General features: G+C 43.3%; 1 protein-coding gene across 2 annotated transcripts in view; it reads right to left on the bottom strand.

The window, feature by feature from the left end:
- TRAPPC10 (trafficking protein particle complex 10) overlaps positions 1–12,647 on the bottom strand; it is a 269,076-nt gene that overhangs the window by 231,416 nt on the left and 25,013 nt on the right. For both annotated transcript variants that reach the window (XM_029577817.1, XM_029577818.1), the window contains exon 2: positions 1,668–1,749. In XM_029577817.1, coding sequence (XP_029433677.1) covers positions 1,668–1,749 — 82 coding nt within the window. The remainder of the gene's footprint in view (positions 1–1,667; positions 1,750–12,647) is intronic.

Below are 12,647 nucleotides of genomic sequence, written 5' to 3'. Positions count from 1 at the left end.
TCAGCCCACCAGTATTCTCTGGAAAAGCCAAACTGTGGACAAACCGATTATACTTGAACATGATTTTTAAGAATCAACCACTCATGCTTCCAACCAATAGGGAACACTGAGCTTAGACAAAACAATGAACATTCTCTACACTGAGGGGCTAGCTAGGACCCTGACCAGCCCTCCAACAAATAGCAGGAACACTACTCTGCATCGTCCACACCTATAGGATAAACCAAAGGCAAAAAACAAAACAAAAAAAAAAAAAAAAAATCAGCAGCTGATGGCAGGTCGGGGATTGAATTGCCTTCATTAGAGTAAAGGAAATTATCAGGCAAGTAGTAATTTCTCCTTCCTCTGCACTCAGGCAGGCCAATCCCCACAAGTGGGATATACCAAAGCTATTTCCAAACAGGGAAGGAGGCTGCCTGTGGACCAGTCAACACCGCCCTTGCGAAGGCGGCATCTTCCTGAACCCAACATCCAAGTGGTAATACTTGGAAAAGATGTGTAAGGATGACCACATTGCGCTTGGCAAATCTCGACAGGAAGCAACAATCAAATCTGTAATTGTAATTGCTGTAATTGGATCAACTGAAGAAGTGGACACCCACGTTGTGTTGCCTACAGCCCCACTCTCCTCTGACCAAGGGGATGGACCAGTGTCAGCAAAATCAGGAGGAAAATCACCTCGACCACCCAGGCAGTGCTGACACGGACTCGCAGAAAGCCCCAGCTGCATCACCCTTATATGGCAAGCAGCACAAAATCGCTAAGCGCTTAGACTTGACCCTGGCACCATGCTGTACCTGCTCGTAGCACACACCAATTAAAATATGCGCTCAAGTACGCACTCAGCTACATACAGAACATGCGTTCAGCTACACCTGAAATACAAGATCAATGCACGCACATTGGAAGTCCGCAGAAGTACACGCACAAAGGCCATGGCCTTATGCGCACAAGTTGGCATCTACATCTCACTGACTTCACTACACTGCCGTGCGAGAAGGCACACACAAAAGTGCGCAAAACGTGCCGTTGCAGCCTACCACGCAGCCAGAAATACCAAATCTGAGAGCAGGGCCTAGCCAAAGGCTACTCAACCTGCCGAGCTTGCGCTGCCTCCGCACCTCACTAAACTCCCCAGAGACGCGAGCAGGAAGACGCCGAACATAATCGTCGAGGGAGGAAGTCCGCTAAGAATGAGATAGGGAAAAGAAACATTTCCCTAGTCTTTCAACTTTTTTTACCTGAGCTCAGCCCTCCCTGGCTGAAAGCATAAATGGGTCTCCGACTACAGGGAGAGAGGGGAAGCCTTCACCACCAAGCCTCTCTCAGCCTGCAACCGCTTTTTTTTTTTTTTTTTTTTTTAATGTCCAAGGAAATTCAACTGAGGGAAGGACCCACCGGTATCACACGATTCTATCTTCCCGTTTTCTCCTGTTTTTTTTGTTTTTTTACTACAAGCAATGTCCACCATCTGCTGGAGAAGGAGAATACTGGTGGGCTGAAATCAGGGCAGGGCTATATGTCTGTGACATCAGCTTTTCTTCTGTCTCCATCTGCTGGTAGAGGTGCATAACCCACTTGTGGGGACTGACTTGCCCGAGTGAAGAGGAAATCAATGTTAAGGACAATCGGGTGAAAGCTGAACACAGTGACACAAAGAACTGTACCTCCTCCATTCCATGGGTTCCCTGGGAAGCTGCTGTGTGAGCGTGGTGTATACAGACATGAATAAATTCTGATCTCCAGCATCTGAAAATAAAAGACAACTATGTAAAAATATAGTTTAGTCTCATCATCAAATGATGTTAGCAAAAAACTAAGCATGCCTGTAAATTCTGATGTACATTGCTATGTAACTTACCAAGTTACATTGGAACAACTATTCCTCTACATGTATTAAACTACATTACTAAGTTAACAAATCATTATGCTCCATCTATACAACTCCTCAACACTGGGATGAATATATGACGAGGAGAAAGACAGAAAAGTCACAGAATGAGGAAGGGAGAAGGTGAGACACAGAAGGAAAGAGGAAAAGAATGAAAAATGGAATGGGAGAAGCAATGATAGAGATAGAAAAGGATAGAAAAGAAGGAAAAGGGAAAGAAAATTAGGAGAAGAGTACTAAGTGTAAAAAACCTCTGACTCCTGTCAAAAGCAGAAAACTTAGCAAATATGAGTGAGAGGAGAAAGAAAGAAAAAAATGACGAAAGGAACAAAATCTAATCAGTTAGATGAACAGCATAAAGGCAAACTTTATTTTTGAAGGAAAAATCGCTCAAAACTTCACACTACCACAATCTAGCTGACAAAACAAATAACTCATTTTTACTAATCACAATTTTTTTTTTTTTTTGGCTTTTTAGCCTACTTTCCAAAGGAAGGAAGGTGATCACCCTCTCATTGTGTCTGCTCCCAATTAACAACTTTCCCTTTCCACGTACAACTGACACCAAGGTTTCAGAACATGGCAGGAGGTGACAAATGGGCAAGAAGACTGGCACAGGTATTTATTTCCAGATCCACTCATTCCAGGAAGAACAAAACTGTCATCCTCTAAAGTTTTTTTGTTCTTCACTCATCCTGCATCTGACTTGTGCCAGATTTTTTAATGTCAGGGAACCATACGGATCATGACGGGGTATTCTGGGGGCAAGCACATATTCCATGAACACACAGACAGTTACACAATCTAATAATATTTCTGTTTTCCATCCTATCCATACCAAGTTTTCTGGATGGCAGGGAGTCCACAAGTATCATGAAGGGATATAGCCTGAGGAAAGCAAATTTGTTTACCATAAAGCATGTTTTTTCATAGATAGGATGAATTAGCCATTACATGTGGATGGCATCATCCAGCGCCACCAAATGGATCCTCTCAGCTCACAGCGCTTTTGCTCCACTGAACAAGTGCAAGAATTCCCACTCAGGAGTTGCCTTCTGAGCCCTCTCAGTTGATTTCAGAGCTAATTCTAGCTAGGTAGTCAACTTTTCAGAGAGGCAGGTGTGTATTGGGTATGTCTAATTCATTGCATTTTCTGTCAATAAGCAGAGAGACCAAAGCTGAGAGCTGCAGCAGTGTTTAATGAAAAAAATAACCCAGACCCTACCGTGGAGAGTAGACTACTGGGTGAATGGACGTCCGATGTCACGGCATGCGCTCATGCGCCTTCGCTGCCTTGAGCGCCCAAACTGGACATGCGTTCATGCACCTTCGCCGGCGGGGCTGCTGGAAGCTGCTTTCGCCGCCGGCTGCCTCCGGGAGACAGGGGAGCCGCGGTGGGCGCCTCGGGAGGAGGGGAGAGAGGAATGGGGCTGCTGGAAGCATGCAGTGAGTTTACTTTTGTTACAATTTCTATTTGCTTTAATAACATGTCAAGTCGATTTTCGCCCTGCGCCTTGCTTCGGGAGGGGGGGGGGGGGGGGAGAGAGGACTGGCAATCCCCGATGCCCGAGTGTAGGAGAACCATCCACTTTCTGGTACCTGTCATTTCAAATGTCATTTGATATGACATTTAAAATGACAGGTACCAGCGCACCCAGGATACTGTTTAGGCGCTGTATAGTGCTCTATACAGTAAAATGGATTGCGCTTCATGGACGCGCTTTGGACGCGGCTTGCATTTGCGTCTAATTTAAATACTATATCGTGCGGTATGTGATCCGAACTGTGCGTGCGGCAAACAAGGGTGTGCCCGGCACTGCCGCACTCTAACGCGTCCTTACTGTATCGGCCTGTGAGGAAGGGTCTCGCAGGTGAGAATGACTGGCAATAGGAGTCCTCCATGAAAGATGCCCATTTAGCTCAGCAGGTATCAAAGGTGACTCCTGGATGGGAGAAACCCCTAATCGGGAGCTACCCCAAAGAGGAAACCAAATCTGGAATGGCTCCCTCGCGAACTAGACCTATTGTACCTTGGGATGACCTAAGAAGAGCACTACCGCCCGACCAGCTCTCGAATCCCGCAAGGAACAGAGAGCGACTGCCAGTCACAAGCAGCAATATCCCTTCTCTGGGAAACGGAGAATGAGGGAAACCTTGCAGGGGTGGACAACCAGGGATTCAGAGGGGGCCCCATAAGGGTTGTCCTGGAAACCCAGTCATAGCTCCCCTTCCTGAACGGACAAGAAATCAACAGGAATCAGGGCCTTGTTATCCCAAAAAACCTTTTAACTCTCCAGGTGAGAGTTAAGAACATAAGAAATTGCCATACTGGGTCAGACCAAGGGTCCATCAAACCCAGCATCCTGTTTCCAACAGTGACCAATCTAGGATACAAGTACCTGGAAAGTACCAAAACACTAAGCAGATCCCATTCTACTGATGCAATTAATAGCAATGGCTGTATCTAAGTCAACTTGATAAATAGTAGTTAATGGACTTCTCCTCTAAAAACTTATCCAAACCTTTTTTAAACCCAGCTACACTAACTGCACTAACCACATCCTCTGCCAATAAATGCCAGAACTTAATTGTGCATGGAGTGAAAACGAATTTTATTTAACAGGTTTTATATACCATCATTCGGCTTCCAAATAAAGCCATCATAACTGTTTACAAACATGAGAAGGTTACAGACATGTTAAAATAACAGAGATATTTTGCACAGATTTTTAAGTTTCTACCAATTAGTTTTAAATGTGCTACTTGCTAACTTCTTGTAGTGCCCCCTAGTCTATTATCCGAACAAGTGAATAACTGATTCACATTTACCAGTTCTAGATCTGTCAGGATTTTAAGACCTCTATTATATCCCCCCCTCAGCAGTCTCCAAGCTGAACAGTCCTAACCTCTTTAGCCTTTCCTCATAGGGGAGCTGTTCCATCCCCTTTATCATTTTAGTGGCCCTTCTCTGAAACCTTCTCTGTTGCAACTATATCTTTTCTGAGATGCAACGACCAGAATTGTACACAGTACTCAAAGTGCGGCCTTCACCATGGAGCGATACAGAGACATTATGACATTTTCCATTTTACTAACCATTCCCTTCCTAATAATCCCTAACATTGATTACTTTTTTGACTGCCGCAGCACACTGAGCCGACAATTTCAATGTATAATCCACTATGATCATTTTCCTGGGTGGAAGCTCCTAATATTTAATTTATTTATTGGTTTTTATATACCGGTGTTCAATATAGAATATCATATTGGTTTACATTGTAACTGTGTTCAAGAAGTAGAGGTCTTCTTGTTTTGCATTATAATATGGAACCTAACATCGTGTAACTACAGCATGTATTATATTTCTCCTATATGCATCACCTTGCACTTATCCACATTAAATTTCATCTGCCATTTGGATGCCCAATTTTCCAGTCTCACAAGATCCTCCTGCAAGTTATCACAATCCGCTTGTGATTTAACTACTCTGAATAATTTTTTATCATTTGCAAATGTGATTAACTCACATTGTATTCCTTTCCAGATCATTTATATATATACTAGCCGTTAAAACGGGCGAGATTCCATCGGTCAGACCGGCACGGTTAGAGCCGCTCTGTTCTCCACAACTTCCCTTTTCCTTCCATCCTCTCTCACCTCATCTACAACCCCTTCCCTCTCCCAGCCCTCCTCCACTCTTTTTTCTCTTCTCCATAACTTCTTACCCTTCCCACTTGTTCAGTCATATCCTCTTCCTTTTTCCCTTCCCTTCCCCTTCTCCCCTCTCCCTCAGCCCTCCTCCACTCCCTATTTTTCTCTACTCCACTTTACCCTTCTCACTTACATCCTCTTCCTTCCATCCCTTCTCATCTTCCCTTTCCTTCCCCTCCCACCTCCTTCCCTCTCCCACTCTCTTCTTCTCTCTGGCCCGCCTGACACTTAGATACCGCTGCCGCTGCTCCATGGGATGTCTCCAGGGGTGTCTCTCTCGCACACGCGCCTCTCCACCGGGCTCATTGCTGGCCCGCCCAACGCTTGGTGATGAGGCACGCGAGAGAGAGACTCCCGGCAACCTCCCATGTCGTCGCCGCCGCTTCTCCCCGCGCGAGAGAAAGAGACACCCCCCCCCCCCCCCCCGGAGACCTCCTGTGCTGCCGCCGCTGCTCCTCCTCCTCGCCGTTTCCAAGTCCGTTGAGCTCCCCTCTGACAAACGTGCTCTCTACTGCGCATTTGCGGCACGTCGGTCCAAGCCCATTTATATGGTAGATTGAAAAGCACTGGTCCAAGTAGAGATCCCGAGACATTCCACTGTTTACCCTTTTCCAGTGAGAAAATAGACCATTTAATCCTATTCTCTATTTCCTGTCTTTCAACCAGTTTGTAATCCACAAAAGGACATGGCCTCCTATCCCATAACTGTTTAGTTTCCGTAGAAGCTTCTCATGAAGGATTTTGACAAATGCCATCTGAAAACTAAATATACTACAGCTACTGGCTCGCCTTTATCCACATGTTTATTAATCCCTTCAAAAAAAATGAAGCAGATTTGTGAGGCAAAACTTGCCTTGGGTAAATCCATGTCTTTCTATATGCTCTATGATTTTTATTTTTAGAATAGTTTCTACTATTTTTCCCAGCACAGAAGTCAGGTTCACTGGCCTATAGTTTTCTGGATTGCTCCTGGAGCCCTTTTTAAACATTGGAGTTACATTGGCCACCCTCCAGTCTTCAGGTACAATGGATGATTTTAATTATAGTTTACAAATTTTAACTAATAGTACTGAAGTTTCATTTTTTAGTTCCTTCAGAACCCCAGGGTGCATACCATCTGGTCCAGGTGATTTGCTACTCTTTAATTTGTCAATCTGGCTTACTACATCCTTCCAGGCTCACGATGATTTGGTTCAGTTCATCTGAATCATCACTCTTGAAAACCATCTCCGGAATCGGTATTTCTCCAACATCCTCATTAGTAAACACAGAAGCAAAGGATTCATTTAGTCTTTCTGCAATGGCCTTATCTTCGCTAAGAGCCCCTTTAACTCCTTGGTCATCTAACAAACCAACCGACTCTCACAGGTTTCTTGCTTCAGATATATTTTTTAAAGTTTTTATTATGAGTGTTATGGTTAAGCAGTGTTTGGGTGGATTCTCGGGAACTGTGGCAGATGACCACACCCACAGGGAGGAGCCCCATGAGGCACCACAGTACTGGGCTAAATGCAGATGCACAAACACAGAATTATTTCTTTTATTAGACAGCTTGAAGAGTACCACCAGAGGTGGCAGTAGTGAGGTAGTCTGGATGTAGCAGTCTCAGGACCCTTGGCAGAGGGAACCTCTCTCACCCTGTTGGTATAGGGAGAAGTCCGGTGTAGGTTTCCCAGAAAGGCAGTGCTGTGGATGAGATAGACTGAAAGATTACTCACTAGATGGTTGCTGTAGGTATGTGATTCCACCAGGTTGAAGAAGCTGGTAACAGGCACAGAGGCAGGGAGAGCAGGCCCTTGAGGAGCGAGTACCTGATCCCTGTAAGGCACCTGAAATAAAGCAGTGGGCCCCCGAGAAGCGGGTACCCAGGTTAGCAATACCCTGAGGGGTAGAGAGAAAGCTTCCAGCGGCAGCACGGAAGCGGCAGAGTAGTTCAGACTGGCCGAAACCAATCCTTGCTAACTCGTTTGAGCTAGCAACAAAGTACAGGCTATATAACCGGATGGCGTGACGTCAGTAGAGGGGAACGCCCCCGAGGTTCGCGCCATTGCTGGAATAAAGGACGTGGGTGGCGTGCGCACCCTAGTAGGCCCTTGGGAGGAGCATGGCGGGAGGCAGCACCATAACCGTTCCGGGGACGCTGAAGATGTCAGCTTGTAGACGCGGCGGTAGCCATTTTCCCAAAGGAAGTGGGAGGAGCCGTGAACAAGGTGAGGCAAACGGGGCGAAGCCATCTAGCACCAGACGCAACAATGAGTTTTGCCGCTATGGCCAACTTTATTTCAAATTCTCTTAGCCTGCCTTTTCAATATTTTTCCACTTAACTTGACAATGCTTATGATTTTTCCTATTTTCTTCAGATGGATCCTTCTTCCAATTTTTGAAGGATATTTTTTTGGCTAAAATAGCCTCTTTCACCTCACCTTTAAACCATTCCGGTAATCCTTTTGCCTTCCTCCCACCTTTAATGCATGGAATACATTGACTGTGTTTTTAAGATTGTATTTTTAAACAATGTCCATGCCTGTTGTACATTTAACCTTTGCAGCTGCACCTTTAAGTTTTTTCTATTTTCCTCATTTTATCAAAGTTTCCCTTTTGAAAATTTAGTGTTAGAGCTGTAGATTTGCATATTGTCCCACTTCCAGTCATTAGTTCAAATTTGATCAGGTTATGATCACTATTGTCATGTGGCCTCACCACCATTACCTCTCTCACCAAATCCTGCATTACACTAAGAATTACATCTAAAATAGGACCATTACAAAAAGCAGTCCGATTATAAAACTAAGACTGCATTCATAATGGTACTACAAACATAAGTTGTATTCAAAATTGTCCGGCTTCGGTTATTTTGGTAATTTTTATTTTTCCCCAGTTTATTCTGGGTTTGGGCAACTGTGTGATTTACTAATCAACTATTTAAAAACAGCTAAACTGTATTCCACAAATTTGAAAAGGTCAAATGAACAATCACCAGGGCGCAAGATTAAATGGTGCTGTGAAAGAGGCTGTAAAAAAATTAAAAAAATAGAAAAGACTATAAAATGTAAAACAATAAAGCAGGCTAAGAGAATTTGAGAAGAGACTTGCCAAAGAGGCAAAAGCTAATAAAAGCTTTTTCAACTTTATTAAAATAAAGAAACCTATGAGGGAGTAAGGCCATTAGTGGCTGAATTTTCAAAGCTATTTACATGCATAAAATGCAGACTATGTTGGGGAAATACCAATGCCGAAACCACTCTTTTGATGATAAAGTACTATAAAGTAGTTTCAGTTCAGAACTGAAATAAAATAATGTGAGTCTGGAAAGAGGTGCTTGAGCAAACTGACAAACTTAATAGTAGTAAATCACTAGGATTTATTCATATTCAAACCAGAGTTCTGAGGGAACTCAAATACAAAGAGACAGCTGAAAGATGATAGATATCTATAAAACCATGAGTGGACTGAAACAGATAAGTGCAAATCGGTCATTTACTCTTTCAAAAAATAAAAATACTAGGGGATGCTCCATGAATTTACTAAGTAGCATATTTAAAACAAATATGAGGAAATATTTTTTTTTCAACTGATGCACTATTAACTTCTGGAATTCAATGCCAGAGGATGTGGTAATGGTAGTTAGCATAGCTGGGTTTAAAAATGGATTAGACAAGTTCCAGGAGAAAAAGGTCCTTAAACAGTTAATAATCAAGTAGACTTGAAGAAAGCCACTGCTTATCCTACTTGTGACTTGCATTGGCCACTGTTGGAAACAGGATACTGGGCTTGGACTCTTAGTCTGACCCAGTTTGGCGATTATGTTGTTCTAAAATTGTAGACCAGCTATAGGTAATCTGCTCCAAGGACAGGTCGAACTTATCCGATTAACGTAAGTCATGATATTTATACTTATCTGGTTACGTTAACCAGATAAGTAATGCCACCCTGATCCGCCCACTAGATATCTGGGTAACTATGTAGCCAGATAATTGACTTATCCAGCTAAGTTACTGAATTTCAGGCTCCATGTGTATAAAAGTTCATAAGTGTTAAGGAGCAATTTTCAAAAGACATGTACCCATCTAAATGACTATATACATAAAGGTGCTTTCTGAAAACTGCTCACCCTTTATACTGGTTAAAAAACAAACAAACCACACACATTGTGCCACAATGCACATAATTTTACCTGCAATGGGTGGAGGCATTCAGTAGGAACCTGCCCAGGTCATCATTAAAAGAACTGAGCATTGGTAAGCCACGCAAAATGAAGTCAGAGCAACACTATTATGAACACTGCAAAACTGTATCAAGACTAAGAAATGCTATTGCTCAACAGGACATTGTTCTTCAAAGCTGAAATTAGCTGACACAGCAAGACACAACCTTGTTGAAGCTGCTATGGCCATGACAGACATTGTATCCAACTAAGCAACATATTCTGGTCAACAAGATGTTTCTGCCATCACACGTCCTTGCCACATGAACTATGCCTGTTAAGAAGAAAATTTCTTCTAAAAACCACCAGTCATATACCAACATACTATATCCAATCACATTAATTACTTTTGGATCTTATGCATTCACATGGACATAAGGATCATGAAAGTCTTAAAAAGTGGCCTAAGACAAAGGACTGGATCCTCCTGCCTGCGACACTAATGCCCCTTACCTCTCCAGCAGTGCCTTCTGACCTCAGGCTCCTCAGACATAGCTTCCAGTACCATGCTGCATACAGTGGCTGACTAGGAGGCAGACCACAATCTGAGTCTTTATAGGGCCTGCATTCAGGACTTCCTGTGGTGCTGGCTAATGACATTATCACTGTCTTGAGATATAAGGAAGAACTTAAACAGCAACTCAGCAACAGGTCCTTTTGTGGATTTCTCTAGGTGTGCAGTCATTTCTGATCCCCACTCCTGTTCCTGCTCATCTGCCTGTGATCCTGACCTTGTCTGCTTCCTGTCTTCCTTTGTTCCTGTTATTTGCCTGCCCTGCTTTTCCTTCACCACAGACTGACTTCTCATTGACCAGGCCTGACATTCAACACTGCTTCGCTTACTGCCTGCCCTGACCTCAGTTTGTCTTCTCATATCTGCTTGAATTCTGCCTGCCTTCCATTTCTGCCTGGACGCTCACTGTCCTGACCATAGCTGGCTGCCTGCCAGGGCCTAACCTGTGCTCGCATGCACTAGGCTGCACCAATCTAACAGTGGTCCAAGGACTCACCATCCTGAAACGAGACAGGCTTACTGAGGCTCCCTGCTTGCTAATTCTTTGGGTCCCCACCTCTATATTCACCAAAAACCTGCCTAGTCTTTCAAGAGTTGTCTGCAAGTCTCTGGACTATGTGGATGTTGTGATCCTACCGAACACAAAGGAAAGGTGAATGCCCCAATCATACACTATCAACCACCAAAAAAACGATAGGGCAGAAAAATCTCAAATGTCTTTAAGAGATATTTATTTGTAGTCTCACAGATGTATTGCAAGATATAGCAGGCTTGTTGAGTTACAAGGCTTACAACAACTGCGTCAGGAGAGACCAATAATCCCAACTTTACAAAATTTTTAACTGTTAAGGGCAGAGTGGCTCCACTGGGGGTTAATATGCAGACTGGATGCATCAGAGAAAACAATTTTATGTTTATGATTGTTTTTATGTCCAGTTTATATCACATTCAACTGCTCAGACAAACATCCAGCCTTTGTGCTGTCTAACACAGACCAGACCTGGGCACAGCCAAAACTATTTCAGAAGTAGAAAGAGAGAGAGAGAGAGAGAGAGAGAGAGAGAGAGAGAGCTTGGATATCTTCATGCTTTAACTTACATAAACCCAGGCTGGTTTATTATCTTATGCTGGGTATTTACATAGCAATGTATCTGGAAAGTGCAAGTTGAGATTAAGTTAGATGTGTTTGAAAGCTGTTGACCAAGAATGATTTGTGCTTTGTTAAACCACAAATATAAAGCAACATCTAATGTAACTGTAAGCACTGTAAGCTATTGCTGCCATAATAAAATTCTAATGAGCGGTGTGAGAAGGTTTATTTCCTAAATAGCTTGGTCATATATGCCGAGATCTAAGCAATTTCAGATAACTCTGTGGACAAATTCTCTTACAATTCCCAGGGGCAGAATTAGGGCAAGGAAAACATGCTTCCCTCTGCAAAAAAGCTGAAACTGGACAGAAGTTCACCTTTCAGCATAACAATGACCTGAATCACACAGCCAAAGCAACACTGGAGTCAGTAAGGAACAGAAAGGTAAATGTTCCGAATTCAATTCTATCAGAAATCTATGGCATGACCTGAAGACTGCATCCATCAACACTCTGCAAGGAGCTTAACAGAGCTTGAAAAGTTTTGTAAAGAAGAATGGTCTCACATTAATGTAACCCAACCTAGTGTGCCTGTTCTGCACTGGCGGGGGCCATAAAGAATTTGTAAACTCTTCGGGCAGAGACCCTGGCTAGCTCTTCTCCACGGTTCTTTTCCCAAGGTGTGGATCCTTTTTGGGGGGAGATTTACTTTCAAGGCCCAGTGCTGGGGGTGACTGACCTCCTTCGGATTGTCCCTGAGAGAGGGGCAATTTTCTTCACTGTGTGCACTATGTGCCCCAATAAACATGCTGGACTCACTGGCTTCCACTAATGAGTAACTCAGATGGGTAGACACTTATAACTGGATTTCATAAGAACATAATAAATTGCATACTAGATCAGAGCAAAGGTCATTCAAGCAAAGCATCCTGTCTCTGGACAGGGGCTAAGCCAGGTCACAAGTACTCAGTAAGATCCAAAAGAGTAGGTCCAATCCTTCTTGCTCAGAACCATGATAAGCAGTGGCTACCCCCAAGTTGATACGGATAACAGTGGTTTATGGACTCCTCTTCCAGGAACTTGTCCAAATTGTTTAACCCCAGCTATGTAAACTGCTTACACCATATCCTCTAGCAACAAATTCAACAATTTAACTGTACACTGACAAATAAAACTTCGCTGATTTGTTTTATATTTAAACTTTTTTTTTTAATGAAGTCATACAAATAAAATGCAAC

This window comes from Rhinatrema bivittatum, chromosome 15, assembly GCF_901001135.1.
Source record: "Rhinatrema bivittatum chromosome 15, aRhiBiv1.1, whole genome shotgun sequence".
Classification (NCBI taxonomy): domain Eukaryota; kingdom Metazoa; phylum Chordata; class Amphibia; order Gymnophiona; family Rhinatrematidae; genus Rhinatrema; species Rhinatrema bivittatum.
Note: the sequence above shows the minus strand (reverse complement) of the source record. Positions and strands in the feature narration are given on the sequence as shown.